A 27846-nucleotide genomic window follows, 5' to 3' on the forward strand; every position below is an offset into this window, starting at 1 on the left:
CGTTGTTTGCCTCTCCTGCGGATTGTATCATTAGCATAGATTATCTCGTGTGAAAAATGCTTGCGACTGGATTGGTCTGTAAATCTTCTGACAAGTGCTGCGTTAATGGCTCTACTCCATTGTACCGAGGCTGGAGTGACATTTCTTATTTGGACTATATTTGGTAAGAGAGTCTCTGGGCTGGCAGGCAGCAGAAATAAATGCCTGAAATGTCAAGTAAACACACTTTTATGCAGAACTAGAGTAACTCTTATGGGCTTGATTTAGGAAGTCAATGCAAAGAGCAACAACAAAGTACAAAGCTCCATATCCCCGAACAGTATTTCCCCATTACTGGCCGGTCTGCTTTTATCCACTATTTTTATTACAAAAATAACATTTATTTATATCTCCAGTATGCAAGGTGTTTCGTGGGTAAGATCCAGCCTCATCAGGCCCTCAATGGAGAAAAGCTAGTGATCGTCCGTAGTGCAGCCCAGCGCCTCTGTTTTTGTATTCATTGAATGTCAAGCTGTTACTAAGCTTTCCATTGTCCTTTCAATTCAGGTTTTCTTTCAATTTAGCCAGTGTTGTTTCATGCTGTCAGGCATAGACTCACCCCCACCGCCAGCAGCAGTACGAACGCCGCTCTCGCGGCTGACGTCATCGGGGCCCCGAACTTCCGGTCTGTCCCGGCGGCTCCAACCACCGCTCAGCGTCTCACTAGTAGCTTGTCCCAGCAGGGCAGGGCGACGCGCTCACGCACGGAGCGTCAGGCCCTTTATGCCCTGAGAAGAAGGCTCTCATGAGCAGCTTGCTGGGACACTAGCCGCCCCTTTGCTGACGTCATCTGGGGAGGGTGGGGATTGCTGAAAGGACAGACTGCATTTAAGCAGCAGACTGTCAGTACTCTGTGTCCGCTGTAGCGATCACACCTGTGTTAGCTCTCGGATCCACAGTATACATATATATTGGTTCCGCCAATATATAAGTACTGGAAGACCATACCATTGTGATTTATCTGTGCCTTTGACCTTTTGCCTGTTCTTGACCTTGCTCTTGCCTAATCCTTTTGTACTTCTGCCTATCTGATCTCCTGTTGCCAACCTTGCTATTTCTCTCGTTTCGTCTCTGAGCCTTGTGATACTGTACCTCGATATCCCTGATCATCTGTTGCCGAACCCCGGCTCGTTCCTAGACTCCGTCCTAGCTTCCTGATTCTGTACCTCGCTATATCTGATATTTTGTTGCCGAATTTTGCTTGTACCACTATTCTCCTCCAGCGGGCCCGTGCCGCTGGGCGGAAGTTGCTACTATCAGTGAGCCTCGCCACTGAATAGTGCATATTACTGTTGCACCAATCACTATACTCTTTGGGTGGACAGAGGTTAGCTAATATATCGGATTATCGGTGAGACTGCAGCTCACTTATAGTCGGGTATATATCTGTGTTCCGGCGATACTGCAGATCACCGGTAATCAGATACTCTCTGTGTCCACCGATCGTCACAGAACGTGACAGTACAGCGGACCATACAAGATGGATGCTCTGGTCCAGCAGGTTAACACTCTGACGACAGTCGTCACTCAATTAAACCAGACCGTTAAAGATCAGCAGGTCCAGCTTAATCGACTAGCAGAGGTTGTGCAAAACCTGCAAGCACCAGTTAATCCCGCTCCCATATTGCCTGTTGAACCCAAAATGCCGTTGCCCAAATTGTTTTCAGGAGAACGCTCCGATTTCCGCAATTTCCGGGATCGGTGTCAATCATATTTTCAAATGCGTCCCACTTCCTCTGGTTCTGAGTTGCAAAGGGTCACGCTCATAAAGACCCTTTTACAAGGAGATTCACAGACCTGGGCCTACAGTCTACCCTTGGGTCATGAGGCTCTTACCTCTGTGGAAAATTTTTTCGAAGCCATGGCGGTCGTGTATGACGATCCAGATACTTCCGCCACAGCTGAGAGGAGACTAAAAAGACTCAAACAGGGGCAGAACTCAGTGGAAACCTATGCTGCGGAATTCCGCAAATGGTCATTTTCCACCAGGTGGGAGGCGCAGTCTCTTTTGGATAGGTTCCTAACGGGGTTGTCTGATTCCGTGTCGGAATTAATGTTAAGTCATCCTGAACCTAGAACCTTAGATGAGGCCATAGGTCTTGCTATCAAGATAGACCGCAGAGTACGTTTTCACAGGTCGACCAGGCAGCGACCCATCATGCGTTCACAGCCTTCCACGAGTTTCTCTACTTCCTCTTCTACTGATGAGCCCATGCAGCTGGGTCACTCTAAGTTCTCCGAGACAGAAAAATTAAGAAGGAGAAAGGAGGGTTTGTGCTTATATTGTGGGGACAAAGGTCATATCGCCGCTGTTTGTACCAAGAAGGCGGAAAACTTCTCCGCCTAGGGTTAGTCGGGGGTACTACCCTGGGCGAGAATTCTGTACCTCCAAAAGATAAAGTCTTATTCCCCATTTCCATTTCTTGGGACAAACAAGACATTGCACTGCAGGCTTTTGTTGATACGGGCGCTGCAGCCAATTTTATGGATTTTAACTTGGCACTTAAATTAGGTATACCAGTGGTTCCTCTTGAGAAACGTATTATAGTCACTGCTATTGACGATTCCCCATTACAGGATAGTCAACCTGTCTCTATCACCCCTGAATTAATCTGTACCGTTGGGGTTTTACATTGTGAAAAATTGCGATTTTACCTTATCAGGATGCCATCTTGCTCGATTATATTGGGCCTTCCTTGGCTACGTCTACATTCTCCACAGATTGATTGGTCTTCTGGACAGTTGCTGTCTTGGTCATCCTACTGTCAGAAGCACTGTATATCTAAGTGTCCTCTTCGTTCTACTCACCTAACCCCTCAATGTTTACCTCAGCCTTATAGCTCATATGCCGATGTGTTTTGCCCACGATCTGCTGATTCACTACCACCTCACAGACCTTATGACTGCCCGATCGAGCTCAGACCAGGAACCATGCCCCCTAGAGGTCATCTTTATAATCTCACGGGACCCGAAAAGGTGGCTATGAGGGAGTACATCCAGGAGAACTTAGATAAGGGGTTCATTCGACCCTCTAGATCACCTGCGGGGGCAGGATTCTTCTTTGTGAAGAAAAAAGATGGGGGGCTGCGCCCCTGCATCGACTATCGAGCTCTTAATGCCATAACGATCAAAAACCGTTACCCACTCCCCCTGATTGATGACCTTTTTTCTCAGATCACAGGTGCCCAGATATTTACTAAATTAGATCTCAGGGGAGCTTACAATCTGGTCAGAATTAGACAGGGTGACGAATGGAAGACGGCATTTAACACTCAGGATGGGCATTACGAATACCTGGTCATGCCCTTTGGTCTGTGTAATACCCCCGCTGTTTTCCAAGAATTAGTTAATGACATTTTTAGGGAGGTGGTAGGGAAATTTGTGGTCGTCTATTTGGACGACATTCTGATCTTTTCTCACAATATCAGAGAACATAGGTCTCAGGTTCAGTATGTATTACAAAAGTTACGTGAGAATTCATTATATGCCAAGTTGGAGAAATGTTTGTTCGAAATCACTGAAGTTCCATTTCTTGGCTATATAATCTCCAGATCTGGGTTATCAATGGATAGCAGTAAAGTTGCAGCAGTTTTGAACTGGCCCCAACCAGTTGGTCTGAAAGCCTTACAACGTTTTCTGGGTTTTTCTAACTATTACAGGAAATTTATAAAGGGGTATTCCGCGCTGGTAGCTCCCCTTACTGACATGACAAAAAAAGGGGCTAATGCTAGCAATTGGTCTCCCGAAGCCATTTCTGCTTTTTTGAGTCTAAAAACTGCCTTCTGTTCTGCTCCCATTTTGCACCATGTCGACTCTTCCAGGCCATTTATCGTGGAGGTAGACGCATCAGAGATTGGTGTTGGGGCAGTTTTGTCACAGTACTCCGGATCACAAGGAAGACTTCATCCTTGCGCATTTTTCTCGAAAAAATTTTCTGAGGCAGAGAGGAATTACGATATCGGGAACAGGGAATTATTGGCCATAAAATTGGCTTTTGAGGAGTGGCGACACTGGCTGGAGGGGGCGGAGCATGTTATTACGGTCTATACGGATCATAAGAACCTGGAATATCTGAAGGGGGCTAAGAGGTTAAGTCCCAGGCAGGCACGGTGGTCTTTATTCTTTTCTAGGTTTGACTTCATCATCACGTTTAAACCTGGAAGCAAAAATATCAAGGCAGATGCTCTTTCCCGATGCTTTGACATAGAATCAGTACTGCCCTCCGAACCAGATCCAATTTTATCTGAGAAGGTTGTGTTAGCCAGTATAGAGACTATGGGGGATATTGCTTCTGTCCTGCTTCCCTACCAACAGGATAGTCCGGCAGGGAAACCGTCTGATCTCATGTTTGTGCCGTTACAGTTCAGATTACAGATACTTCAACTCTTTCATGCTCATAAGCTAGCTGGTCACCGTGGAGTGGCTCGAACTAGAAAGTTGTTGTCCAGAAGCGTCTGGTGGCCTTCGTGGAGGAGTGATGTCGAGGATTTTGTTGTTTCTTGTTCAGTATGCTCACGGAGTAAACCCTCACGTGTATCTCCGGTGGGTACCCTCCAACCTCTGCCTATACCCTCCGAGCCCTGGACTCATGTATCCATGGATTTCGTGGGAGAATTGCCTCCCTCGGACGGTAATACGGTAATTTGGGTCATTGTTGATCGATTCTCTAAAATGGCTCATTTTGTACCTCTGACGAAATTTCCCTCCGCTAAAGAACTTGCAGATCTTTTCGTGATCTACGTTCTTCGCCTTCACGGGGTTCCTGAGAACATAGTATCTGACAGGGGGGTGCAGTTCGTTTCAGAATTCTGGAGAGAATTTTGCAAGGCACTAGGGATCACCCTCTCTTTTTTATCTGGTTTTCACCCCCAGACTAATGGGCAAACTGAGAGAATCTGAATCAGTCCTTAGAACAGTATCTTCGATGTTATGTGGCAGACAATCAAACAGAGTGGGTTCAGTATTTACCATATTCCGAATTTGCCCATAATAATCTTCGGAGTTCTTCCTCGGGGTTTTCACCCTTTCAGATCGTCAATGGAAGGTCACCAAGGTTTTTACCACTCCCTGTCAGGACCTCACCTTTCCCTGCCTTGGAAGTCTGGCAAGAGACGCTAAGATCTCTTTGGAGGGAAGTAAATACTAATTTAAAGAAGACAGTTTTGTTCCAGAAACAACAGGCCGACCGAAGGCGTTCACTCGAGTGGGAGTTCTCTCCCGGAGATCTTGTCTGGATCTCTACTCGGCATATCGCCTTACGACAGCCTTCAGCGAAACTTGGACCTAAATTTATAGGTCCATATCCTATAGCCAAAAGGATCAATAGGGTATCTTATCAAGTGACATTACCTCAGTCAATGCGTGGAGTGAGGGGTAATGTCTTTGCTGAAACCCGCAGTACATGTGGACCATGGTCCTCCTCCCGTGCTTGTTGACGGTGAACCTGAGTATGAGGTCGAGAGAATTCTAGATTCCCGGTTTGTTCGGAATTCTCTTCAGTATCTGGTTCATTGGAGAGGATATGGTCCTGAGGAGAGATCCTGGGTACCAGCACATCAATTTCATGCACAGGAACTCATACGGGAATTTCATGATGCACATCCTGATAGACCTTCATTGGCGCGTTCGGAGACCACGCCTCAGGGGAGGGGTAATGTCAGGCATAGACTCACCCCCACCGCCAGCAGCAGTACGAACGCCGCTCTCGCGGCTGACGTCATCGGGGCCCCGAACTTCCGGTCTGTCCCGGCGGCTCCAACCACCGCTCAGCGTCTCACTAGTAGCTTGTCCCAGCAGGGCAGGGCGACGCGCTCACGCACGGAGCGTCACGCCCTTTATGCCCTGAGAAGAAGGCTCTCATGAGCAGCTTGCTGGGACACTAGCCGCCCCTTTGCTGACGTCATCTGGGGAGGGTGGGGATTGCTGAAAGGACAGACTGCATTTAAGCAGCAGACTGTCAGTACTCTGTGTCCGCTGTAGCGATCACACCTGTGTTAGCTCTCGGATCCACAGTATACATATATATTGGTTCCGCCAATATATAAGTACTGGAAGACCATACCATTGTGATTTATCTGTGCCTTTGACCTTTTGCCTGTTCTTGACCTTGCTCTTGCCTAATCCTTTTGTACTTCTGCCTATCTGATCTCCTGTTGCCAACCTTGCTATTTCTCTCGTTTCGTCTCTGAGCCTTGTGATACTGTACCTCGATATCCCTGATCATCTGTTGCCGAACCCCGGCTCGTTCCTAGACTCCGTCCTAGCTTCCTGATTCTGTACCTCGCTATATCTGATATTTTGTTGCCGAATTTTGCTTGTACCACTATTCTCCTCCAGCGGGCCCGTGCCGCTGGGCGGAAGTTGCTACTATCAGTGAGCCTCGCCACTGAATAGTGCATATTACTGTTGCACCAATCACTATACTCTTTGGGTGGACAGAGGTTAGCTAATATATCGGATTATCGGTGAGACTGCAGCTCACTTATAGTCGGGTATATATCTGTGTTCCGGCGATACTGCAGATCACCGGTAATCAGATACTCTCTGTGTCCACCGATCGTCACAGAACGTGACACATGCACTTCAGACTATTCTGAATACCTTGCATTGAAGATACAAACAGTATCACCAGAGATACCTTACATCTTCAATCTCTAACAATTAACGGCAATTTTGAACCATCGTTTAGCCAGGGTTATTTCTTGCACAGATCTCCCCAACATTCCATACTCTCCCATACGACCCAATCAGGAAGCTTCAGGGCCCGTTCACACTACACGCGTTTCCAGCCGCGTTTTGGAAACGCGTGCGGGTGGCCCGACATGCAGGACATCAGACAGTGCATAGAGTACTGCTTTTCCAAAGTTCCCACACCCATCACTTACTTACTGTATATCCGAAACATAAATTTGACAAATCCCAGAAAAGTTACAACATTTTGGAGAAAAGTATTGGTTCGTGTTACAGAGTTTCCCCAAACGCCTTCTAACTTTATCTAGTTAGCCGCACATATTACAAAGTGGTTGTTCTGGTAGTTTTTTATTGCCTTCAATAAGAATTTGCTTATTTATTTTTGTGTAAAAAAACCAAAGCTGAAATGAAGCGTTTTGCTAATTAAATTTGGACAGACGAAGCAACGGCAATAAACTTCTGCTCAGTTTGGGAAGACTCGTTAGTCGGCGTACTGAGAGAAAGTTAGCCTTGAAATTGTATTAGGGTTTTCAGACGAATGCCAGAGTTGTTATGCGGTATTGCGGAACAACGTGTTAGTGCCAGAAATGCAATGTGCTCTTAAAAGAAAACTCCTGGACAATTATTCCTGAGAAAGAGATATAAAATGAGGGGAGAAGCATTAGCCTGCAGCGATATGAAATGACTTTACACGTACCTTACACCTACACCGCCTGTTCTGCCTCTCTGAACACATTAGCGGTTTTGTCTAATGTTCTTATCCCGCGCTGAAGACAAAGCCTATAGAGGGAACAGGCAGTGTGCTGACTCAACACCGAGAGAGAGAGCATCTGCAATTCTGCTGTGTTGTTGTCAGCACAATATTCGGGTGAAAATGTTTATTATATACAAGCTTAATGAGCCATTACAGTACTGCACTGTATTCTTATTTCAAAGCAAAGGCAGAGTTAAATAACGCTCATCCATGCATCAGTCCGCCTATCAGTCCATTTGCCCATTTGTCTGTCTATACCAGGCCTGGGCAAACTTTGCGTGGCCCTGGCCGCATTCTGCGGACTGCGGGCCACATTCTGCGGACTGCGGTCCACATTCCTGGCCTCCTCCTCTCTCTTTCCCCCTCCATCCTTGCAGTGTCGCGAGCAAGTGATTAGCAGCACTAAAACTTATCTAGTCGTCGCTTCCTGCTTTGTGTCTCCATGGCAACAGGACGTCATGTGACACGCGTCACATGACATGCACAGTAAAGCAGACCCGATCAGGCTCTGCTATTTGTGCCAGAGCCGATCAGAAAGCCATTAATGCGCCTGCCTAAAGCCCCTGACAAGTGAATCTTTGGGGTCCCAGTGCTGGATCTCCTCTGATGAAGAGGACGGGGGGGGGGGGTCTTTTTCTCTCTCTCCCAAGAAAATACCCCAAGAGGCACTTTTTTTACTACAGGTTCACTTGATGAGCCCTGCAAGAACTTAGCAGGGCCAGGACTTTATGCTACTTGGCCTGAGTCTCTGAACATCCCTGGTCCTGGTCCTGCTCTATCCCTGCACCTGCTAATCGGTTGCCAAACCTTGCATTCTGTCCTGACCTTGCTTGCTACCTTTTGTACTGTGCCTAATTGTATATTTACTGTATATATTTACTGTATATACTCAAGTATAATCCTAATTTAATAGTGGGGGTCTCGGCTTATACTCGAGTCACTACTCTTTAACACCCACAGTGCCCCCACTATATGCACTGTAGTGCATCATCTGAGGGAGACCACACACTTGACATTCCCATGTGAGGTCCAAGCTAACCTCATCTGGAGTTGTAGCCTTGGAAGGCATACAGGAACAGTGTCTACTGAGTGGTGAGAGTCCTTGCATTCCTATATCAAGTTTTAGATACATGACTACGTGGCTCTGCATTCCTTGCTTTATCTTTATACTAGCTTAAACTCTGCAACAGGAGTTCTTTGCATGTCCATCTCCACTGTAGGCCTATGTTCTGGCTTATTATTGCAATCTGCTAAATTTATGCTGCTCCTGTAATGTATGGTTGTGGCCGGCCATGGCTGTGAGTGGTGTTGTGGTTGTAGCTTTTGCCACCCCCGACTTATACTCGGGTCAACCATTTACAAGGTAAAAGTTGAGGGAGGGGGGGTGGTCGGGTTTTTCTCAATTATATATGGTAGTTAGATTCACAATAAACATTATTGCAAAATATTTCTTGTATCAGTATTTCCTGCAAACTTTTGATCATCCACTGGTCCTTTGTCCAGTTTTGTAGCAGGTCTTCAGCCAAATGGCTAAAAAAAATAAGCCGGTCATATGCAGAAAGTACAGTGGCTTGCAAAAGTATTCAGCCTCCTTGAAGTTTTCCACATTTTGTCACATTACTGCCACAAACATGAATCAATTTTATTGGAATTTCACATGAAAGACCAATACAAAGTGCTGTACACATGAGAAGTGGAATGAAAATCATACATGATTCCAAACATTTTTTACAAATAAATAACTGCAAAGTGGGGTGTGCGTAATTATTCAGCCCTCTTTGGTCTGAGTGCAGTCAGTTGTCCTGACTGCACTCATTGCTTTGTGAGTGCTAATGACTAAATAGAGTGCACCTGTGTGTAATCTAATGTCAGTACAAATACAGCTGCTCTGTGATGGCCTCAGAGGTTGTCTAAGAGAATATTGGGAGCAACAACACCATGAAGTCCAAAGAACACACCAGACAGGTCAGGGATAGAGTTATTGAGAAATTTAAAGTAGGCTTAGGCTACAAAAAGATTTCCGAAGCCTTGAACATCCCACAGAGCACTGTTCAAGTGATCATTCAGAAATGGAAGGAGTATGGCACAACTGTAAACCTACCAAGACAAGGTCGTCCACCTAAACTCACAGGCCAAACAAGGAGAGCACTGATCAGAAATGCAGTCAAGAGACCCATGGTGACTCTGGACGAGCTGCAGAGATCTACAGCTCAGGTGGGGGAATCCATTCTGGCCTTTATGGAAGAGTGGCAAGAAGAAAGCCATTGTTAACAGAAACGCATAAGAAGTCCCGTTTGCAGTTTTCCACAAGCCATGTGGGGGACAGAGCAAACCTGTGGAAGAAGGCTCTCTGGTCAGATGAGACCAAAATTGAACTTTTTGGCCAAAATGCAAAGCGCTATGTGTGGCAGACAACTAACACTGCACATCACTCTGAACACACCATCCCCACTGTCAAATATAGTAGTGGCAGCATCATGCTCTGGGGTGCTTCTCTTCAGCAGGGACAGGGAAGCTGGTCAGAGTTGATGGGAAGATGGATGGAGCCAAATACAGGGCAATTTTGGAAGAAGACCTCTTGGAGTCGGCAAAAGACTTGAGACTGGGGTGGAGGTTCACCTTCCAGCAGGACAACGACCCTAAACATAAAGCCAGGGCAACAATGGAATGGTTTAAAACAAAACATATCCATGTGTTAGAATGGCCCAGCCAAAGTCCAGATCTAAATCCAATCGAGAATATGTGGCAAGATCTGAAAACTGCTGTTCACAAAAGCTGTCCATCTAATCTGATTGAGCTGGAGCTGTTTTGCGAAGAAGAATGGGCAAGGATTTCAGTCTCTAGATGTGCAAAGCTGGTAGAGACATACCCTAAAAGACTGGCAGCTGTAATTGCAGCAAAAGGTGGTTCTACAAAGTATTGACTAGTGTTGGGCGAACAGTGTTCGCCACTGTTCGGGTTCTGCAGAACATCACCCTGTTCGGGTGATGTTCGAGTTCGGCCGAACACCTGGTGGTGTTCGGCCAAACTGTTCGGGTTCGCCCGAACGGCTCAATGCCTGGCCGAACAGGGCCCCTGTTCGGCCGAACAGGGCCCTGTTTGGCCGAATACGGCCCCCCTATGGGGTCGCAGGCATAAGGGGGGAGCATGCCCCGATCGCGGGGGGGGGGTTGGAAATTCCCCCCACCCCCTCTGCTAGCGCTCCCCCCTCTGCCCGCTTCCCCATACAAAATTTTAAGGAAAGTAAAACAGTACCGGTGGTAGTGGCTGGCAGTGGGCGGCACTGTGAAGTGAGTGAGGAGGAGGAGTCCGGAGAGTGACGCGTTGAGGGAGGCCGGGCCGGCCATGTTCGGTGAACTTTCCCGAACCCGAACATCCAGGTGTTCGCCCAACACTAGTATTGACTCAGGGGGCTGAATAATTATGCACACCCCACTTTGCAGTTATTTATCTGTAAAACATTTTTGGAATCATGTATGATTTTCGTTCCACTTCTCACGTGTTCACCACTTTGTATTGGTCTTTCATGTGGAATTCCAATAAAATAAATTCATGTTTGTGGCAGTAATGTGACAAAATGTGGAAAACTTCAAGGGGGCTGAATACTTTTGCAAGCCACTGTATATAAACCAGCTATGGCTGTTGGAAGATAGCTCTTCAATCACAATAAATATTGTTGGTTGCCAGAAGACATCTGTTTTATCTGTAATGACTTAGCTGATTGCAAATACCTAACAGAGATAACTTGCACTTACGTTATATCAAGTTATCATCTACACCAAGAATCAGCTTGATAAATTCTAAATAATATAAATAAATGTAATTTGCTTGTGAAGAAATGTCTATTTACTTGTGAAATCTGATATTAACAATGTTTGCATCTTAGAAAATGATATTTGCAACTTAAAAAATTAGGCGTTTACTGTTTACAGATTGTGAATCCGTTTCTACTCCAATTAGTGTCTCCATTCAATATTCATAAGCCTGCAGCTACCCCATGCATAGAAGCAAATCTCACAAGTGGCTTAACCAAAATCACAATATAAAGATGTTTCAGGCCCTTGAAAGAGGAGGCACAGCCAATTTATTTCTCCAGATAAAGTTAAAAACAGAACAGTTATAACTCGCATTGCACACAGGACTCTCTTGCATGTAATCACATTCAATGACGACAGTTATAAAGTAGTAAAAGTGATTGCCCACTCTCCCACCCACCTGGTTTTGCCTTCCCAGCATCGTCAAGGGTAATGACTATGATGAATCTTGCCATATTTTATAAGGAATGCATACTTAAGTATAGGGGCCATATGCAATTCGAGGTGATAAGAAGCTGAAAACATGCGAGCTTCTTATCTCCTCACATCGCTCAGGATTTATTGGCAAATTCAATTGCCAGTTTCACCTAAGCGATGTCCTTGCGTAAAGGAGCATAACTCAGGTGAATACTAGGTATTCGCCGAGCGATGCTCCTGTGTGGCCAGCGATGTGGAGCGAGGCATTTGTGCCGTGGAGCTGTCCTTCAGCACCACAACACTGCTGCCTCGCTCCCGGGAAGATGCGCGCGCATCGTCGCAAGAGCCAGCGCATCGTTGCAAGGCTCGTACCCGCCGCCCGTCGCCTCCTGCTGCTCGTCGCTACCGCGGGACCTTCAGAAAATACATACCTCCATCGTTCCGGCTCGCCGCATGTCCCACGCCGCTCCTCCGCTTATCTCTGTGACTGTGAGTATTCTTGGAGCCGGCAAAGCATCTTTGAGTCTCCCGCCGGGGCTCCCCATTCCTCCACTAGGTGGCCCAATGAGAATCATCCTGATTCTAATTGGACCAATGAGAATCAGGATGATTCTCATTGGGCCACCAAGTGGACGAATGGGGAGCCCTGGCGGGAGACTCAAAGATGCTTTGCCGGCTCCAATACTCAGAGACAGAGATGAGCGGAGGAGCGGCGTGGGACATGCGGCGAGCCGGAACGATGGAGGTATGTTTTTTTGTTACATTTTAAATAGGTAAGGAGTCAAAGCTGACTCCTTTACCTATTTAAATCACTGGCATCTGGGGTTTCCTTAGTAAAGGAGGCTCCCAGATGCCAAAATCAGCCCGCTGACAGCAGCGATAGGTCTTTTCGCCTGCTCAGAGCAGGTAAAAAGTTAGCACCTATGTTTGGCGGGAAGCATCGCTTCCCGGGGGGTGCAAAATGCAATTGCATAGGGGGAAAGGAACTTGCTGGGCGATTATATCGCCCAAGCGAGTTCTTTTCCGCCCTGGGGGGTGTTAAATGCAATTGCATTAGGCGACCTTGCTGACGCCTAATTTAAGAACTCGCCAGCACTTGGTTGGTAATTGCATAGGGCCCTATGTGTTTTATTTCTTTATTTTGTCCAGCACTAAGAAATATATACTGATATATATTGTTCGTCAAAAATATACATATTTAACCATTTCAGCCCGTGGGGATTTTTCACCTTATGCATCAGAGCAATTTTCACCTCCCATTCATTCGTTAATAACTTTATAACTACTTATCACAATTTATTGATCTATATCTTGTTTATTCTGCCACTAATTAGGCTTTCTTTGGGTGGTACAGTTTGCTAAGAATTATTTATTTCTAAATGTATTTTAACAGGATTAATAAGAACAAAATGGAAAAAATTAATTATTTCTCAGTTTTTGGCCATTATAGCTTAAAAATAATCCACGCTACCATAATTAAAACCTATGTATTTTATTTGCCCGTTTGTCTCAGTTATGACACCATTTAAATTTTGTCCCTATCACAATGTATGGCGCCAATATTTTATTTGGAAATAAAGGTGCATTTTTTTTCGTTTTGCGTCCATCACTATTTACAGCTTATAATTTTGAAAAATGTTCGTAGTATACCCCCTTCAAATGCATATTTAAAAAGTTCAGACCCTTAGGTAACCATTTATGTATTTTTTTTTTTGTAATTTTTTTTTTACTTTATTTTTTCCATCAAAATTTTTATTTGTGTAATATTTTGGTGGGGGATATAAACAGTTAATTTTTAATGTTATTATATGTGTAAATTGTAATGTAAAAAATATGTAGATGTAGTTTTACTATTTGGCCACAAGATGGCCACCTTGAGTTTTTTTTCTCCTTGTGCTTCTTGCTAACCGGAAGCACAAGGGGGACGCGGAAAATTGAACGTGCAGAAAGACTGAAGCCTCTTATTAGAGTGCTTCGGTTTTTCTGTTGGGGATACGGACCGGTGATCGGGAACCATGTTCCCATTCACTGATCCCAGGGCTACCGGGGGACAGCACGGGGGCACGGGGGCGCGCCCGCAATCGCGCGCGGGGGCACCACAGCAGTGCAGCCGCCTGGAAGTGAGCTTTACGTCTGGGCGGCAGAAATGGTTACGTGTAACATACTTATCATTTTTGGTGACAATGGCATGTACGGGGGCTTTAACCGCTGTAACCAAAATTAAGCAAAAAATTATGCCAAATTGCGGTTTATGGTCAATTAATGGTACTTTATTTCACTGATGCCGGGTGATACGCCCTATTCTGTTACCGCCTCTCAGATCTCTCTGATAAACAGGGGGACAGGGAGAGCTGACCAATCCCACCAGTCAATCGCCTATATACTGTTATATACTGGGTACCACAAACAGTACAGCACCAGTATCTGTTCATACATAGCACCAGTATATGATTTTTTTTTAATTTTTATTTGGTGTGCATTGGAAGAGGGGTAGTCTTATACGGCGAGTATATGCCAAACTCTAGATTTTAACTGGAGAAGTTGTGGGGTCGTCTTATACGCCCAGTTGTCTTATACGCCGGAATATACGGTAATTATGGTTCCTGATTATGTTTACAAGCAAAACTAAATAAGATTTTTCCGAAAATTGTGCATTACCATTTTGCATTGTAATTGCAAAGTACGATGCGAAATTACGACTATGCGAAAATTTTCACTCATTACTTAGTGCAACCAGCAGGAGGTGCTGTAGGCAAAAATCCCCTTTCATTTGTGATGATGAATATGTTACGGATTAAAAAATATATATTTTCCTAATAAACACAGAAAGTCCTATAAAACCTGGGCACATTTTCCAATCCGCATTGCAAGTATTCAATTAGCAAGTAAATCAGCCAGTAAAGATTTCGCTATGTAGGCCAATAGTTTTCTTGCAAGAGGGGAGGGTTTTTTCTAACTTTTTTTAATTAAGTCAAACTGTGGAATGTAAGTGGAAGAGGATTACAGAGCATCAGAAGCCGTCCTGGGGACACAAGGATTTACTTTACATTTAGCAAAGTCACTGCATATAATGACATAACAGCAGGGTTCTCAGCGACGTTCATAATGAATAATGTTTGGCGTACTGACCGCTCAGAGGGTGGGGGACGGTGAACACTTTTCTCTGCAGGTTAATACGTTTTGCAGGCAGAGCGGATGTTGGCGTTTCCTGTTTCTGTATTTTCCTCCGGAGGACCATAAGCTCCAGTCTGTGAACGCGTTCTTGGGAATTGCAAATGAAGTCTGGTCTGTTGTGTTTCAAAGCCTCCTATTGGTGAATAGTGCAAAGCGATAGATTATTCTGATGCAGTAATATGTAATGTAATATGTAATCCCGCAGACGGGAGCGTTCGCTGCCTGACGCTCCCGGAAACGGGTACCACGACTACCAAACGAGCAATTAACGCACTGTTAGGGCCCTGTTCCACTAGCAATCACAAATCACGAACGCCAGTGATTGCGATTTTTCATTAATTCTGTTATGCGTTTGCGATTTTTCATTTGCATTGCATTATCACTCTAAAAATCGCTCCAGAAAGCGATTGCGATTTGCGATTTCCAAATCGAATCACTATAGTGGAAAATACTTCTCATGTCATGATTTCTATGATAAGGTAACAACCCTAGTGATTTTTGGGCCCTTTTCCACTAGCAATCGCTAGCGTTCGCGCTAAATGCTAGCGATTGCGATTCAGCAAAAGTTAAAAATTTCCCGGCGATTTCCCGACGTTTGCTATCGCGATTTTGCTATGCTATGCACTGAATAGCAAAATCGCGACAATAACCGCTCTGCGGCGCGATCGCGATTAAATAAAAAACGACCTACCGCGATTCCTATGTTAAAAAGCAAACTGTAGCGATTTGAACCGCGGTTTGCGATTTTGCGATTCAGCAATCACAAACACTCTAGTGGAAAAGGGGCCTAAAAATCACTAGCGATTTGCGATTTTGCGATTCGGCTGTGTAGTAGAAAAAGGCACTTAGAGGATTTTCTATAGGCTAACCCACCGAAAATGATACTCAAAACAAGAAAAAAAGGGGTTTTCCCCTTTGAAGAAATAAATATATGAATTGCAACAATTGCCAATATAGCAACTTTATTTCACCCACCAAAATAAAATCAGTTAAAAACAAGGCAGGCACCGCCCAGGTCCTGTCATCCCAATAAGAAGTAAATATATGTAAATATATGTTACGGCCAAAACCCAAAGTCAGAGGCGCTATTCGTGACCTTGAGACTATACTGTGTACTCCTATCTGTTTATTGCCTGAGGAAGCGGGAACATACCCGGGAAACGCATTGCGCTGTTTGTTTTGGAGTATATTAATAAACCTGTTGTCATAAAACTGACAGTATCTTGTCTGCTTCGGGGAGGCGAGTCCACCACCACCTCCTGAGGGATTTTAAGCCTTTTAGAACCTTTTATCCTGCTGGCGCCTCTGTTCACTCTTACAAAACCCAAAGTCTGGCCACTTCGGGTTCTGGCTGGCCAAAATACAAAGTGGCTGTGTTACAGGGGCCAGTGTTAGAATTGGATGAATTCCAGCGGCTCCGGCTCCTCCCCCTGCCTCCCTCCTCTCACCAGTTGGTAGTAATTAGAGTCCGGGGCTCCAGCTCCTCCCCCTGTCCCCACCTCTCATAACTGGCAGTATCCCTACCCTCTCTATATCTTCCCCCTCGCCCACTTCCCCACTACCATTCCTAGCGGGGAAATAGAGGATGGGACACTGGACCCGGCTTCCAAAAGTTTTAGGAAGGGGCAGGTGGGAACCAGAGCCGACGAGGGGAGCAAGAAGAGGAGCTGGACTTTTGTGCTGCTCCATTGGCTCCGCCCCTCGCCGCCATCCTCCTGCCTCACCGCCGCGTAGCAACTTAGTAACTACTAAGCTCCGCCCCCGCCGCTGGCGAGGATGTCGGTGACGCATTGGAAGATGTGTATGACACTGGTGCAGGGTAGAAGCAGGCGGACACGTTGAGGGAAGCAGGAGGAGGAGCCGGAGCCGCTGGAATTCATCCAATTCTGACATTGGCCGCTGTAACATAGCCACTTCGGATTTTGGCCAGTCAGAACCCTAAGTGTTCTGACCGTAACATATACAATAGCCAATGTACAATAGCCACCTTAATATATATGCATAAAAACGTAACAATAAATAGCAAATACAGCTATTTCACACTACTCGTATTCTGAATGAACTGGATCAACCGGATCGATCACAACAGCCAATATACCGAAATAACCAACTGCATAATGCTATGGTGCAGATGCAGCATCAGAACAGAGGCAAGCAGTGGTAACGGGAGCTTAGCAGGGAGGCACGTGAGGCTGAGCTGTGCATGCGCAGAAGTGCACGACTGGCCACGCCTGGCCCCAGGTAAGTATAAATACCGCCATGTTAGTCCTCTCATGTACGCTTTAAGCAAAGCTATTTAATGTGTAATTTTCAAACAGCCTGCTCGAGAGAAGCCATGGCTTTGCTTTTACTGCATCGTTCATTAATCAAACACCTTGTTTGGCTGGACAAGGCAAAGCAGACAAGTTGCCATAGGCAACAACACCGCCACGCAGACGCCTGCGCAACAGGATTTATTAATCAGCCCCTCTTGTTTCATTTGATAGATGAATACAGTCAGGTGGAATCTTTGCTGCGGCGTTCATAAATCAGACCTCGGTGTGACTTGCAGGAATCGGGCTTAGATTTAGTGCAGTAATATTATGCATGAAAACACAAGAATATGATCAGTTCGGCTGGTTTCTGGTCACCAGTGTAGACATCGCTGCATTTTTGATGAAATTAGCAAGGCTCAATGCTCAAGCTAGCTTAAAGGGAATGTGAAGTTAAAATAAACTTATGATATAATGATTTTTATGTGTAGTACAGCTAAGAAATAGAAGTAGCATAGATATAAGTCTCATATTGTTTCCAGTACAGGAAGAGTTAAGAAACGTCACTTGTTATCTACGCGAAAGAGTGTCTATGAGCTTTCCGAACATGCTTGGTTGGCTGTAGTGCTGTTTTCTGAATCACTTATCTCAACCTGTCTCTCACAGTTTCTTGTTTGTTTAAGGTTTTACTGCAGGAAAGTTCAAAGGGTCATTAGCTCCGCTCTGTTTCATAGTTTGAAATACAGAGTGTAATTTGTAAACTGCAAATATTAGAGAGTGATGCAATGTTATAAGAATAAAGCTGTGTAATTGAAAATAAAAAATAAAAATACGAGACTCTTTTCAGTTCTACTAATGTTCTATTAATTATCCGTACTACACAAACAATTCATTATAGCATAGGTTCTTTTTTTTCACATCAGTGTCATTTTAAGCTCTCCAAACAGTCAACCCAAAAAAGATTAAAAAGAAAAAGGTGGAATGTATTTACCTGCAGACTCATTAACTCCCTGGAAAACGTCCTGTTTTTCTTCTTGTCAATGACTCCTGGCAACGGCATGTTCTCTTTATCAGAATTACCGCTTTTTCCGCACGACTTATGCCACCTGTGACCTATAAAAAGCAAACGCTTTAATGAAAATGCCATAAAAGGTACTTAATTGCTGTGTATGCAGATCTTAACTGTAAGTGGAAGTTTTGGACTGTGTTCCGGAATGCTGTGACAGATGTTGCCATGACATAATAACACCACAAAGGTTGGACATACCTCCTTCCTGTGCGTTTATAGAGTAAGCCCCCTACATGTATGCATTGAGCTAACTCATGTGTCCAATGTAATGCAAGTCTCTGTTGCCGATCCATTACAGTTCTGTTTTTTGTATGCATGTGTCCGATTATCTCTGGTTGCTTCTGTTCATCTGGTTTTGAGTCACATTCTAGAATTAAAATTGCTGGCTGTAATATTAACAATCTGAGATATGCAGATGATACCACTCTGATGGTTGAAACTGAGGAAGAATTGAATAGCCTATCCATGAATGTCAAACAAGAAAGTGCCAAAGCTGGTCTACTGTTTAACACCAAGAAAATAATGTCATGTCATCTGTTCCACTGAACCATCTGCAAATTGAATGGGGATAAAGAACTTTCACTCTGACTTTTACTGGGATCAAAGAACTCTGCAGATGTTGACTGCGGTAATGAGATTTACAGACGCTTGTTGCTAGGAAGGAAAGTTATGGCAAATTTGGACAAGATACTACAGAACAGAGATATCACCTTACCAACAAAGATTTGGATAGTTAAAGCTATGATCTTCTCAGTAGTAACATAGGCTGTGAAAGTTGGGCTACTGAGAGTCCCCTGGACTGCCAGGAAATCCAACTCGTCAAGACTTAAATAATTAAGTCCGGAGTGTTCACTAGAAGGGTTGATACGACTATTAAAACTCAAATACTTTGGTGACATATTGAGATGGCTGGATTCTTTGGGGAAATCCTTGGAAAAATTGAGGGCAAGAGAAGAAGAGGACAGCAGAGGCTAAGGTGAATGGACAGCATATGTGAAGCTATAAACATGCCTGTGCAACAGCTGAAAGAAGCAGTGATTGACAGAGACATCTGGCGTGCAAAAGTACATACAGTCACAAAGAGTCGGAGTCAACTAAGCAAATGGGGAGGAGGAGTCTGAATATCCTTTTACGAAATGCTGTTCTGATTGTATTAAAATTCAAAAAGCAAATGAGACCAAATGCAGTTTAAATACGAATGAAACACTTAGACACATCCCAGATCATAATTACGATTTTGCATGTTATCTTGATTTATAATGATGTATAATTTTCCCAAATCATGTGACACCGCGTTCATGGAATTCACTAAAGTATTCTGAACATATTTTTGGCGTAGATGAGTATCGGTGCGAAAATTTAGGAGCATGCTTGTGAAACTTCATTTTAACCAAATGCATTCAAGTCATTGGACATGAGAAAAGACATTTTCACGTAAATGAATATTTTGCAAGATTTTACATTCTAATTATGATAATGTTTGTAAAATTAATTTTGCAAAAGTTTAACTTCACACTATAATATTGCATTGGAATTGCGAAAATTGTACAATGCAAAATTTGAACTTATCACAAAAAACATATCATTCGTAAGCAAGCAGATCTTAAAGTAATATGTATCAAACGCAGATAGAACAGAGGCGCCAAAAAGAGTAAAAACACTATTACTTAAAAACAGTAAAAAGTATGTGCACAGAGGCGCTCATTCAATACTTGGATTGGATACAGCTTTTTTGAACTCCTGTATTGCCTGAGGAAGCGGTGCTGTGGCCCGCGAAACGCGTTGCATCTTTAGGAGTTACACTGTTTAATAAATGCATTCTACTCTACCTCAGTCTTGTTGTCCACTGCTAGAGGGAGGTAAGTCCACCTTCCCTTCCCTCTTTTTACTGTTTTTAAGTAATAGTGTTTTTACTCTTTTTGGCGCCTCAGTTCTATCTGCGTTTGATACATATTACTTATCCACCCTTGGTGGAGGGGTACGCCCCCTTTTTTTCCTATCTACAGAGAGCGACTTTTATACCTGAGTGGGGTCGGGTACCAATTCTCCCCACCTGCCTTTCAAGTGGTTGCCTGCTGGTGACCCTTTTTTTGTGAGTATAACTCTGCACGAACTATCTAGACAGATTTTCTCTGTTAAAACTATATTGCACTATTGGGCTCTCGGTGCCCTGTTTTTTCTTTTGTTTTACAGATCTTAAAGTAATTTGGTGAACCCTAAAGAGCCACATAGGCTTCACATAATCAGCCACAAAGGACTGAGTCACTGCAAAGCAATTTTCAGTTCAACCTTCTATAAATCGTGTAACTTACTTTGAGGACTCTCAGATTCTATTTGGTATTGATCGATGGAGAGTCAAGACTATACACACTCGACTCAAGATGTGAATTCTCAATAGCATTTTCTGAAGACATACTTCAACAGTTCTCTTGAAAACTAATTAGACACCATAAAACCACTGTGCAAACAGTTGTGACAGCAGGATAGTGATATTTTTCTCTGTAGGAGCTGAATGAGCAGGAGCCATGTCAATGTGACCTCATATCTAGAGTTGCTTGTGCATTTTCGCCAAAGCCACTTTTGCATTGAAAATGCTATTTTCGATTTCAAAAATATATTCATAAAAATATATTGTAATTTTCATAATATGGTCAAAGGAAATTCATTTTTCTCTACTAAAAATGTGTTTGATTGAGTCTAAACTTTATTCCCATCCTTTAAATTGATATATTTACTAATTTTAAAATGTTATTATGAAGGAAAATGAACCAGGAAAGAAAGGACTAGTGTGGCTTGAATTATAAAACAACATATTTTTCTTATGAAATCTTTATGGTATGCATGACTAGGGGTGGGATGGGGCGTGGCCAGGGGTGAGGCAGGGCGTGGCTTAAGTGTCCCTCTTTCTCATTTAAAAAAGTTGGGAGGTATGATACAGGACTGCAGGAAAGTTCTATTCATGACTAGTTCTACAGAAGCAGTTACTGACCTCACCAGTTTACTTTCAATTCTGGTTTGATTCAAAATGAACAGTTATTCAAGAACAAATTCAAATGCTGCTCAACAACACATGTGCCCATGTATATAATCTATACACCAGAGTGAACCTCTGACTTCTCAGTGGATAGGATGTTGCCTGGGACTTTCTTTTTGTGGTTGCGCTCCTGTCTGAGAACACGTTTTTCCATACTAGGCATACATGAGTAAGGTCTACGTGATGCCCAGTAGAACAAAGCATACACAAAGGAAAAAAGCCTTGCACGACTGGTCTCGTTCTATTGAGCATGCACAGGTATACTTACCCCTGCCATGGACAGATACATTTCTTCCCAGACAGGAGTATGGCCACCGAGAAGCATATTAATAATCAATCCTTGTTGAATATGTTTAGTGGGAGACCCAGCGTTGGAATGGTGGAGTATACAGCCTTGCACGAGCTGTTTCGTTCTACTGATCATGCGCGGGCATACTCGCACCTGTCATGTACAGATAAACTTATTCCCGGAGCATGGTTATGAGAAGCATATTTATCAACCCTTGGAGAATATGTTTAGAGGGAGACCCAGCGTTGGAATGGTGGAGTATACAGCCTTGCACGAGCTGTTTCGTTCTACTGATCATGCGCGGGCATACTCGCACCTGTCATGTACAGATAAACTTATTCCCGGAGCATGGCCATGAGAAGCATATTTATCAACCCTTGGAGAATATGTTTAGAGGGAGATCCAGTGTTGGAATGGTGGAGTATACAGCCTTGCACGAGCTGTTTCGTTCTACTGATATATACTCGCACCTGTCATGTACAGATAAACTCATTCCCAGACATGGAGCATGGCCATGAGAAGCCTTTCCCACTACTAAGTATTTTTTAATGCAATCTTGACTTCAGATAACCTTTAAAGGATACCTTAGCGCTAAATATTTTCAAAAAGGATGCCTACTGTGTGTGTGGGAAGCTGTGCAGATGCTTACCGCACTTCCCAAGGCCCAGCATCTCCCTATGTTCTTCTCTAATTGCCCAAGTCCTTCCCTTCCTGGTCGATGCAGTCGGGTGCCCTCCGACCCTGACATAATACGCTGCGCATGCGCAGTATGTATATTGGGCACCTTGCGATCACGCGAGCATGCTTACGTCATATGGCGTCTTCAGGAAGCACGGTTGCAAGGTGCCCAAGCGGACATACTTCCCATACGCAGGGTAATATGTCTGGGTCGGAGAGCACCGACTGTGCTGACCCGGAAGGGAAGAACTTGGGCAATTGCAGGAGAGCGGAGGGAGACATGGGAAGTGTGGTAAGCATCTGCACAACTCCTCACACACTCTTAAAACAGGGGTGAAGGCGCCCAAAGCATAAAATAGACAAAATGATCAATTTTATGTGCTCGATTAATTTTCATTTTCTCAATAATAATAATAATTCTCCAAGAGAGGTAAGATTATTTTTCTGTTATAAGATCAACAGCTTATTAGCCTATCTTTTATACATTGAGCACCTCCTCCCCTGTTTTAGGTGTCTTGTCGTACATCTTTAGAAGTGATAGTTTTCCATTGTCCTAAAGAACATTTAAAGTGCGACCGCCCAGTTCCATTCACAGACCTGGAAAACTAAGGGGGGGGGGGGGGGGGGGTAAATTTCCAACCCTCTCTGACAGTGGTTGCAAGGGTGAGTTTATACATCCTTAGCAATTCGCTTTTCTGAATCTCACACGATCCTGCACCATTGGGCTGCTGGTATCCTTCTGTCTTTTTGTCTTGCATGCGCAGGATGGTATTACAAACGGGAATGCGAGCGAAGCTCCGTGTGACGAGGGCCACGCAGGTGCAGTGGCCCATCGACCCCCAGTTTGTGCAAAAGGAAACTAAGCCGCGGCGGGACAACAAAGGATCGTAGAGGACCTGCGCGGGACAGGACGACTGGGTGAAGCCCCAGGTAAGTGAATCTATTTTTCATCAATCAGTTTAGGTTTCCTTTTAAGAGGAACTCCAGTCAAAAAATAATGTAATAAAAAAAATGCTTCATTTTTACAATAATTATGTATAAATGATTTAGTCAGTGTTTGCCCATTGTAAAATCTTTTACATCCCTGATTTGCATTCTGAAATGAATTACACGGTGACATTTTTACTGCTGGCAGGTGATGTAGCTGCTGCTTGCTTTTTGGCAGTTGGAAACAGCTGTAAACAGCTATTTCCCACAATGTAACAAGGTTCACAGACAGGAAACTGCCAGGAGTACCACGGTCCTCAGAGTTTCTCTTTAAGCTTATAGTGTGAGTGTGGAGGCAACAGTGTCAATAATTGACCGGCTTGTCAGAAGAACAATGACATTTATAACTGTATATTAAAGCTTATACAGCAGCCTAAACCAAACAAGCTTTTGTGCTGCTGGTTTGTTTTTCCTGCCCAGCTCTCTCTTCTCGATATTTGTTTATCCGAGTTAAAGTTTTAGAATTATTCAGCGAAGTCGGTGTAACGATATGTATATTCTTGCCATTGCCAAAGGCATATTTTCAATTCTCTGAGCTGAAACATCACGCATATTAGTTACATTCCTGCATAATGGACCTCACTGTGCTTGTAAACACCACCATTATGTACGGTGTAAAAATGGCCCGGAATCATCGTATCCTATAAATGTTTTACCACTGTAGAGATCTCGGCGAGAGCATGAAAATCTCTCCATCAGTCACTGATCATTTCATTCTGTTTACTCTTGTTATGCAGTTACACGCGGGGCTGCCAACAGGCCAGGAAGGTCGTTTACTACATGGTTATTTCATTTGGTTTTCAATATCTTCTCCGGGCAAGAAAAAGGTATGACCCGTCAAGACACCATCCCCTCCCCGCAACCTTCACTTCTCAAATGACACTCTCCTGTCACCTCCGTTCGCTCTCACATACAAGACTTTTCATGAGCTTCACCTCTACTTTGGCTCTCTTTTCCACACCTTTTCAGTCATGCTATAAACCGTGAAACCTTCAAATGGACTATCATATTCCCAGTTCAGAGGCATATATCCTCATCTGCATCAGATGGTGAGGCTCATCTGCTAGTCCCTTCATCTTCTCACCTAGGCTCCTTTTCAATATACTTTTCTCCTTTTTTTCTCACAAGGAATGTTTTAATACCTTATGAAGAAAACATCCTTTAAGCCATCAACAAGCAAGAAAATTCACAAAATACATTTGATATTACTTATTTACTTACTTTATTGTACTACCCTAGTAATTCTCCTTTTTGCAGTACTTGGCAAAGTGCGGTAACTATAAGGTAGCAGCCCCCGCTACCGTGGGGGTGGTGGCGGTGGGGGGCAGGGAGAAGGATCCCAGAATTTTTCCTTTCTCCTCCTCCATTAGGCCACTGCGCTCCCCTGGCCTGGTTGGGTCCTTTCATCCAGGATCAGTTCTTACCTCTTCTCCATTGGGTCTCTCTGATACTCCTGTTGCAGACACTAGGTGTCACTGTCCTCTCTGGTCTTTGCCATCCGCTCTGTCTGATACATGTCATGTGACTTTACGCAATGGGCAGATAAACTGAAACTGAGAGGACTGCAGAGAGGACAGTGACACATAGTGGCTGGAGCAGGAGCGCCAGAGAGACCTGACGGGGGAAGACGTAAGCCCAATCACTGTCACCCTGTTGAACTGTAGGTCTGGGTGGCAGAGCCGGAGGAGTATAGGAGGCGGGTCCCAGAAGAAGAAGGAAGATGTCCAGGTGCCCCACTGGGCACAGAGTTAAGGGGGATAATCTAAATGTAAAAGGCGGCCCCCATAAAAGTTTTGCAGAGTGGGCTGCATCAGGTGTAGTTATGCCCCGCCCTACGCATCTAATTACTGTATTTTATGAATTTATTTTCACTTCAGGTTTGCTTTAGGGCTGGTTCAGATGGATGTCTGAACCAGCTGCCCGAGGCAGCCCGGCCTCTCATTTCAAAGAAAGAGAGAAGAAAAGCATTGGCTTTGGCGGCATGTCCTGATGTGCTGCGTTTTTCATCCCCGCAGAGGGACACAAAAGTGTGGTGGTCAATAGAGATGGCCCGAACGGTTCGACGGAGAACTTGTTCGCGTGTTCAACCCGCCTTCAGTGCATACCTTTCACTGCCTCTGTGTAACTGCACTTTGTATTATACCACCAGCAGTCAGGTCAAAAAAGTTTTCAGTACCTCACCTTTATCAAAATGAATGAGGCATGGAACCCGGAAGGCTACTGCCTGCCCCAAGACTAAGTCGCTCCCCACACAGCATCTCTGCCTGCCGGTCGCTGCTGCCTGCCCAAAGACTAAGTCAGTCCCCACACACAGCATCTCTGCCTGCAGGCCCCTTGACTGCCTTCTCCGCCACCACCAACAGGGTCCAGACCAGGACTCCAGGTGGATTCCTGAATTTTTAAGGCTGCTGCTAGCAGCAGCTGCTAACAAAAACAATCATAATTTTTTCTGGTGCGTGTACATGCCTGCCTAATTTTCTGCTTGCACTGCGGCTGCAACAACAAAACAAAAGGCATGTACATGTGTCAATTCCCCTTCGTGATCATTACCTTGCCGCAGTGAAGGGGCTTGCGTATCACAATGAAGCAATCACCATCTATATATGAGTGTGTTGGGGGGCATACCTGACCCAAGATAATAAGGTTGTTGCTTCATTGTGGACAGTTGTTCTGTCATTGAGCTACCTCAGCCCGACCATATGGGCTTGAAAACCGCCATCGCCTGCACTGTCGCCATGGTGCGCACCAGTCCAGCACGGCCATCACTACACAGACAGCTATTTGAGGTGCGTTACACAGTGAGTTTGGTCTGTCAGTGTGGAGCAGTACACTACTTACACTACCTGCTGATCCATGTATACACACACAAGATGTTTTCAAGCACTTTAGACCTCCAATTTAGGAATGCAATGTGATTTCTGCCTTTTAGGGATTATAACCCTGCTGTGTGACAAATCTGTAAATTTCCCCGGGACTTTTGGCGTGTATCCCACTCCGCCATGCCCCCCTCCAGGTGTTAGACCCCTTGAAACATCTTTTCCATCACTTTTGTGGCCAAAAACAGTGTTTGCAGTTTTTCAAGTTCGCCTGCCTATTGAAGTCTATTGCGGTTCGAAAAGTTTGCAGGTTCACAAACTTTTTCTGAAGTTCGAGTTCGAGGCTCGCGAACCGAAAATCAGAGGTTCGAGCCATCTCTAGTGGTAAACGATCCTGGAAGCAAGATTGGCTAAGTGCTGGGCAGACAGTTGGGAGAAGCGGGATCAAAATACGGCGTTTGCACAAAAGAGGGTTAATGTCCATTAGCAGTTGTACTGACGACTGTCAATTAATTTGAATGGACAGTGCTTAAACGACGAGAGCCAAGGCCATTGTTTACCATCACAGAACTGTCCGTGTGGACCAGTCCTTAACTGAGTGCCCTGTAGCGTAAAGAAAAATAGAATTACCAGCATTTGTGTTTTCTTTATGATGGATGTCCTTTGAAAGACCACTCCAGCGAAAAAGGTAAACAGTTAAAATCTGACAAAACTGACAGGTTTTGGACTAGTCCCTCTCCTCATGCAGGAATTCTCAGGGCTTTCTTTGTTTTAAAAAGCATTTCCTGAACAACAGTTTAACTGCCAAAACAGTAAGATGCCAGCCAGCCTCCCTACTCGCTTGCACACTATTTTGGCAGTTAGACTTCACAACTGCCGCTTAGATAAATACCTTTAAAAAACAAACAAAACCCTGAAAATCCCCCATGAGGAGATGGGCTAGTCCAAAACCTGTCAGCTCTATCAGATTTTAACTGCTTAGTCTTTTTGCTGGAGTGGTCTTTTAACTTCAGCATCAGGGATGTTTGCAAATACGCCTCTCATTCGTAAGGTGAGGAGTTGTGTGCCAGACTTTGTGAAGCGGTAGAACGTAAACATTCATCTGTTGCTGGAAACAACAGGAGCCAGGATGGCAGCGATCGGTCAGGGCCCAGACGCCGCTTCCCACACGCGTGTAATCCGTCTCGCACTCAGCACTACACATCCCCACACTGAGCCGCGCTACGCGAACTTCAACAGGCGGGAAAAATGGATCGCAGAACCGCTTTATTTTACTGCCAATGGTTTTCCTGCCTGCTTGCTCCTCTTACTCAGCCGGGTGGGAAGATCTATGAGCGAGCATATGGTGCGGAGCGGGGATGTCCGTTTGTCACTCCGCTGACAATCCAATCCACGTGTCATTCTATGTAATGGCCTCGCCATAAATTAACACCAAGTCGTGCTGAGCTCTGCCAATGAAAAGAGCATTTTTTAGGAATATATGAATTTCTTTTACGGGAAAAATGAATAAAGATGGGCTGGTCTATATATAATGCATCAAGTTCCAAGTGCAACCTGCTCAGTGATTAAAGAGTCCTGCGGGATCCGCCATATATCACCGCCCTGCTTAACAATGGTAATGGCGCACCATAAAAAGAACGCGGCTATGGGGAAAATATTACATATTCATGACTGCTGCTCTTAGACGTTCTAATAGACAAGCGGCAATAAACGTTGGGAGACAATTTGAGTAGGGGTGAAGCCTGAACTATGTATAACAACGTTGTCCTTCAAGTGCATACACATATCCAATTGTGATTGTCCAATGATTGGCCAATGTTATTCTATGTAGT

At 44.5% G+C, this 27846-nt stretch overlaps 1 protein-coding gene across 1 annotated transcript in view; it reads right to left on the bottom strand.

Moving 5' to 3' along the window:
• Positions 1-27846, bottom strand: part of C10H10orf90 (chromosome 10 C10orf90 homolog) — a 922956-nt gene that overhangs the window by 107311 nt on the left and 787799 nt on the right. Inside the window, exons 11-12 of the mRNA XM_068255335.1 lie at positions 18133-18254; positions 14845-15022 (exon numbers count right to left, since the gene is read on the bottom strand). Coding sequence (XP_068111436.1) covers positions 14845-15022; positions 18133-18254 — 300 coding nt within the window. The remainder of the gene's footprint in view (positions 1-14844; positions 15023-18132; positions 18255-27846) is intronic.

The sequence above is a fragment of the Hyperolius riggenbachi genome, chromosome 10, assembly GCF_040937935.1.
Source record: "Hyperolius riggenbachi isolate aHypRig1 chromosome 10, aHypRig1.pri, whole genome shotgun sequence".
In the NCBI taxonomy this organism is placed as follows: domain Eukaryota; kingdom Metazoa; phylum Chordata; class Amphibia; order Anura; family Hyperoliidae; genus Hyperolius; species Hyperolius riggenbachi.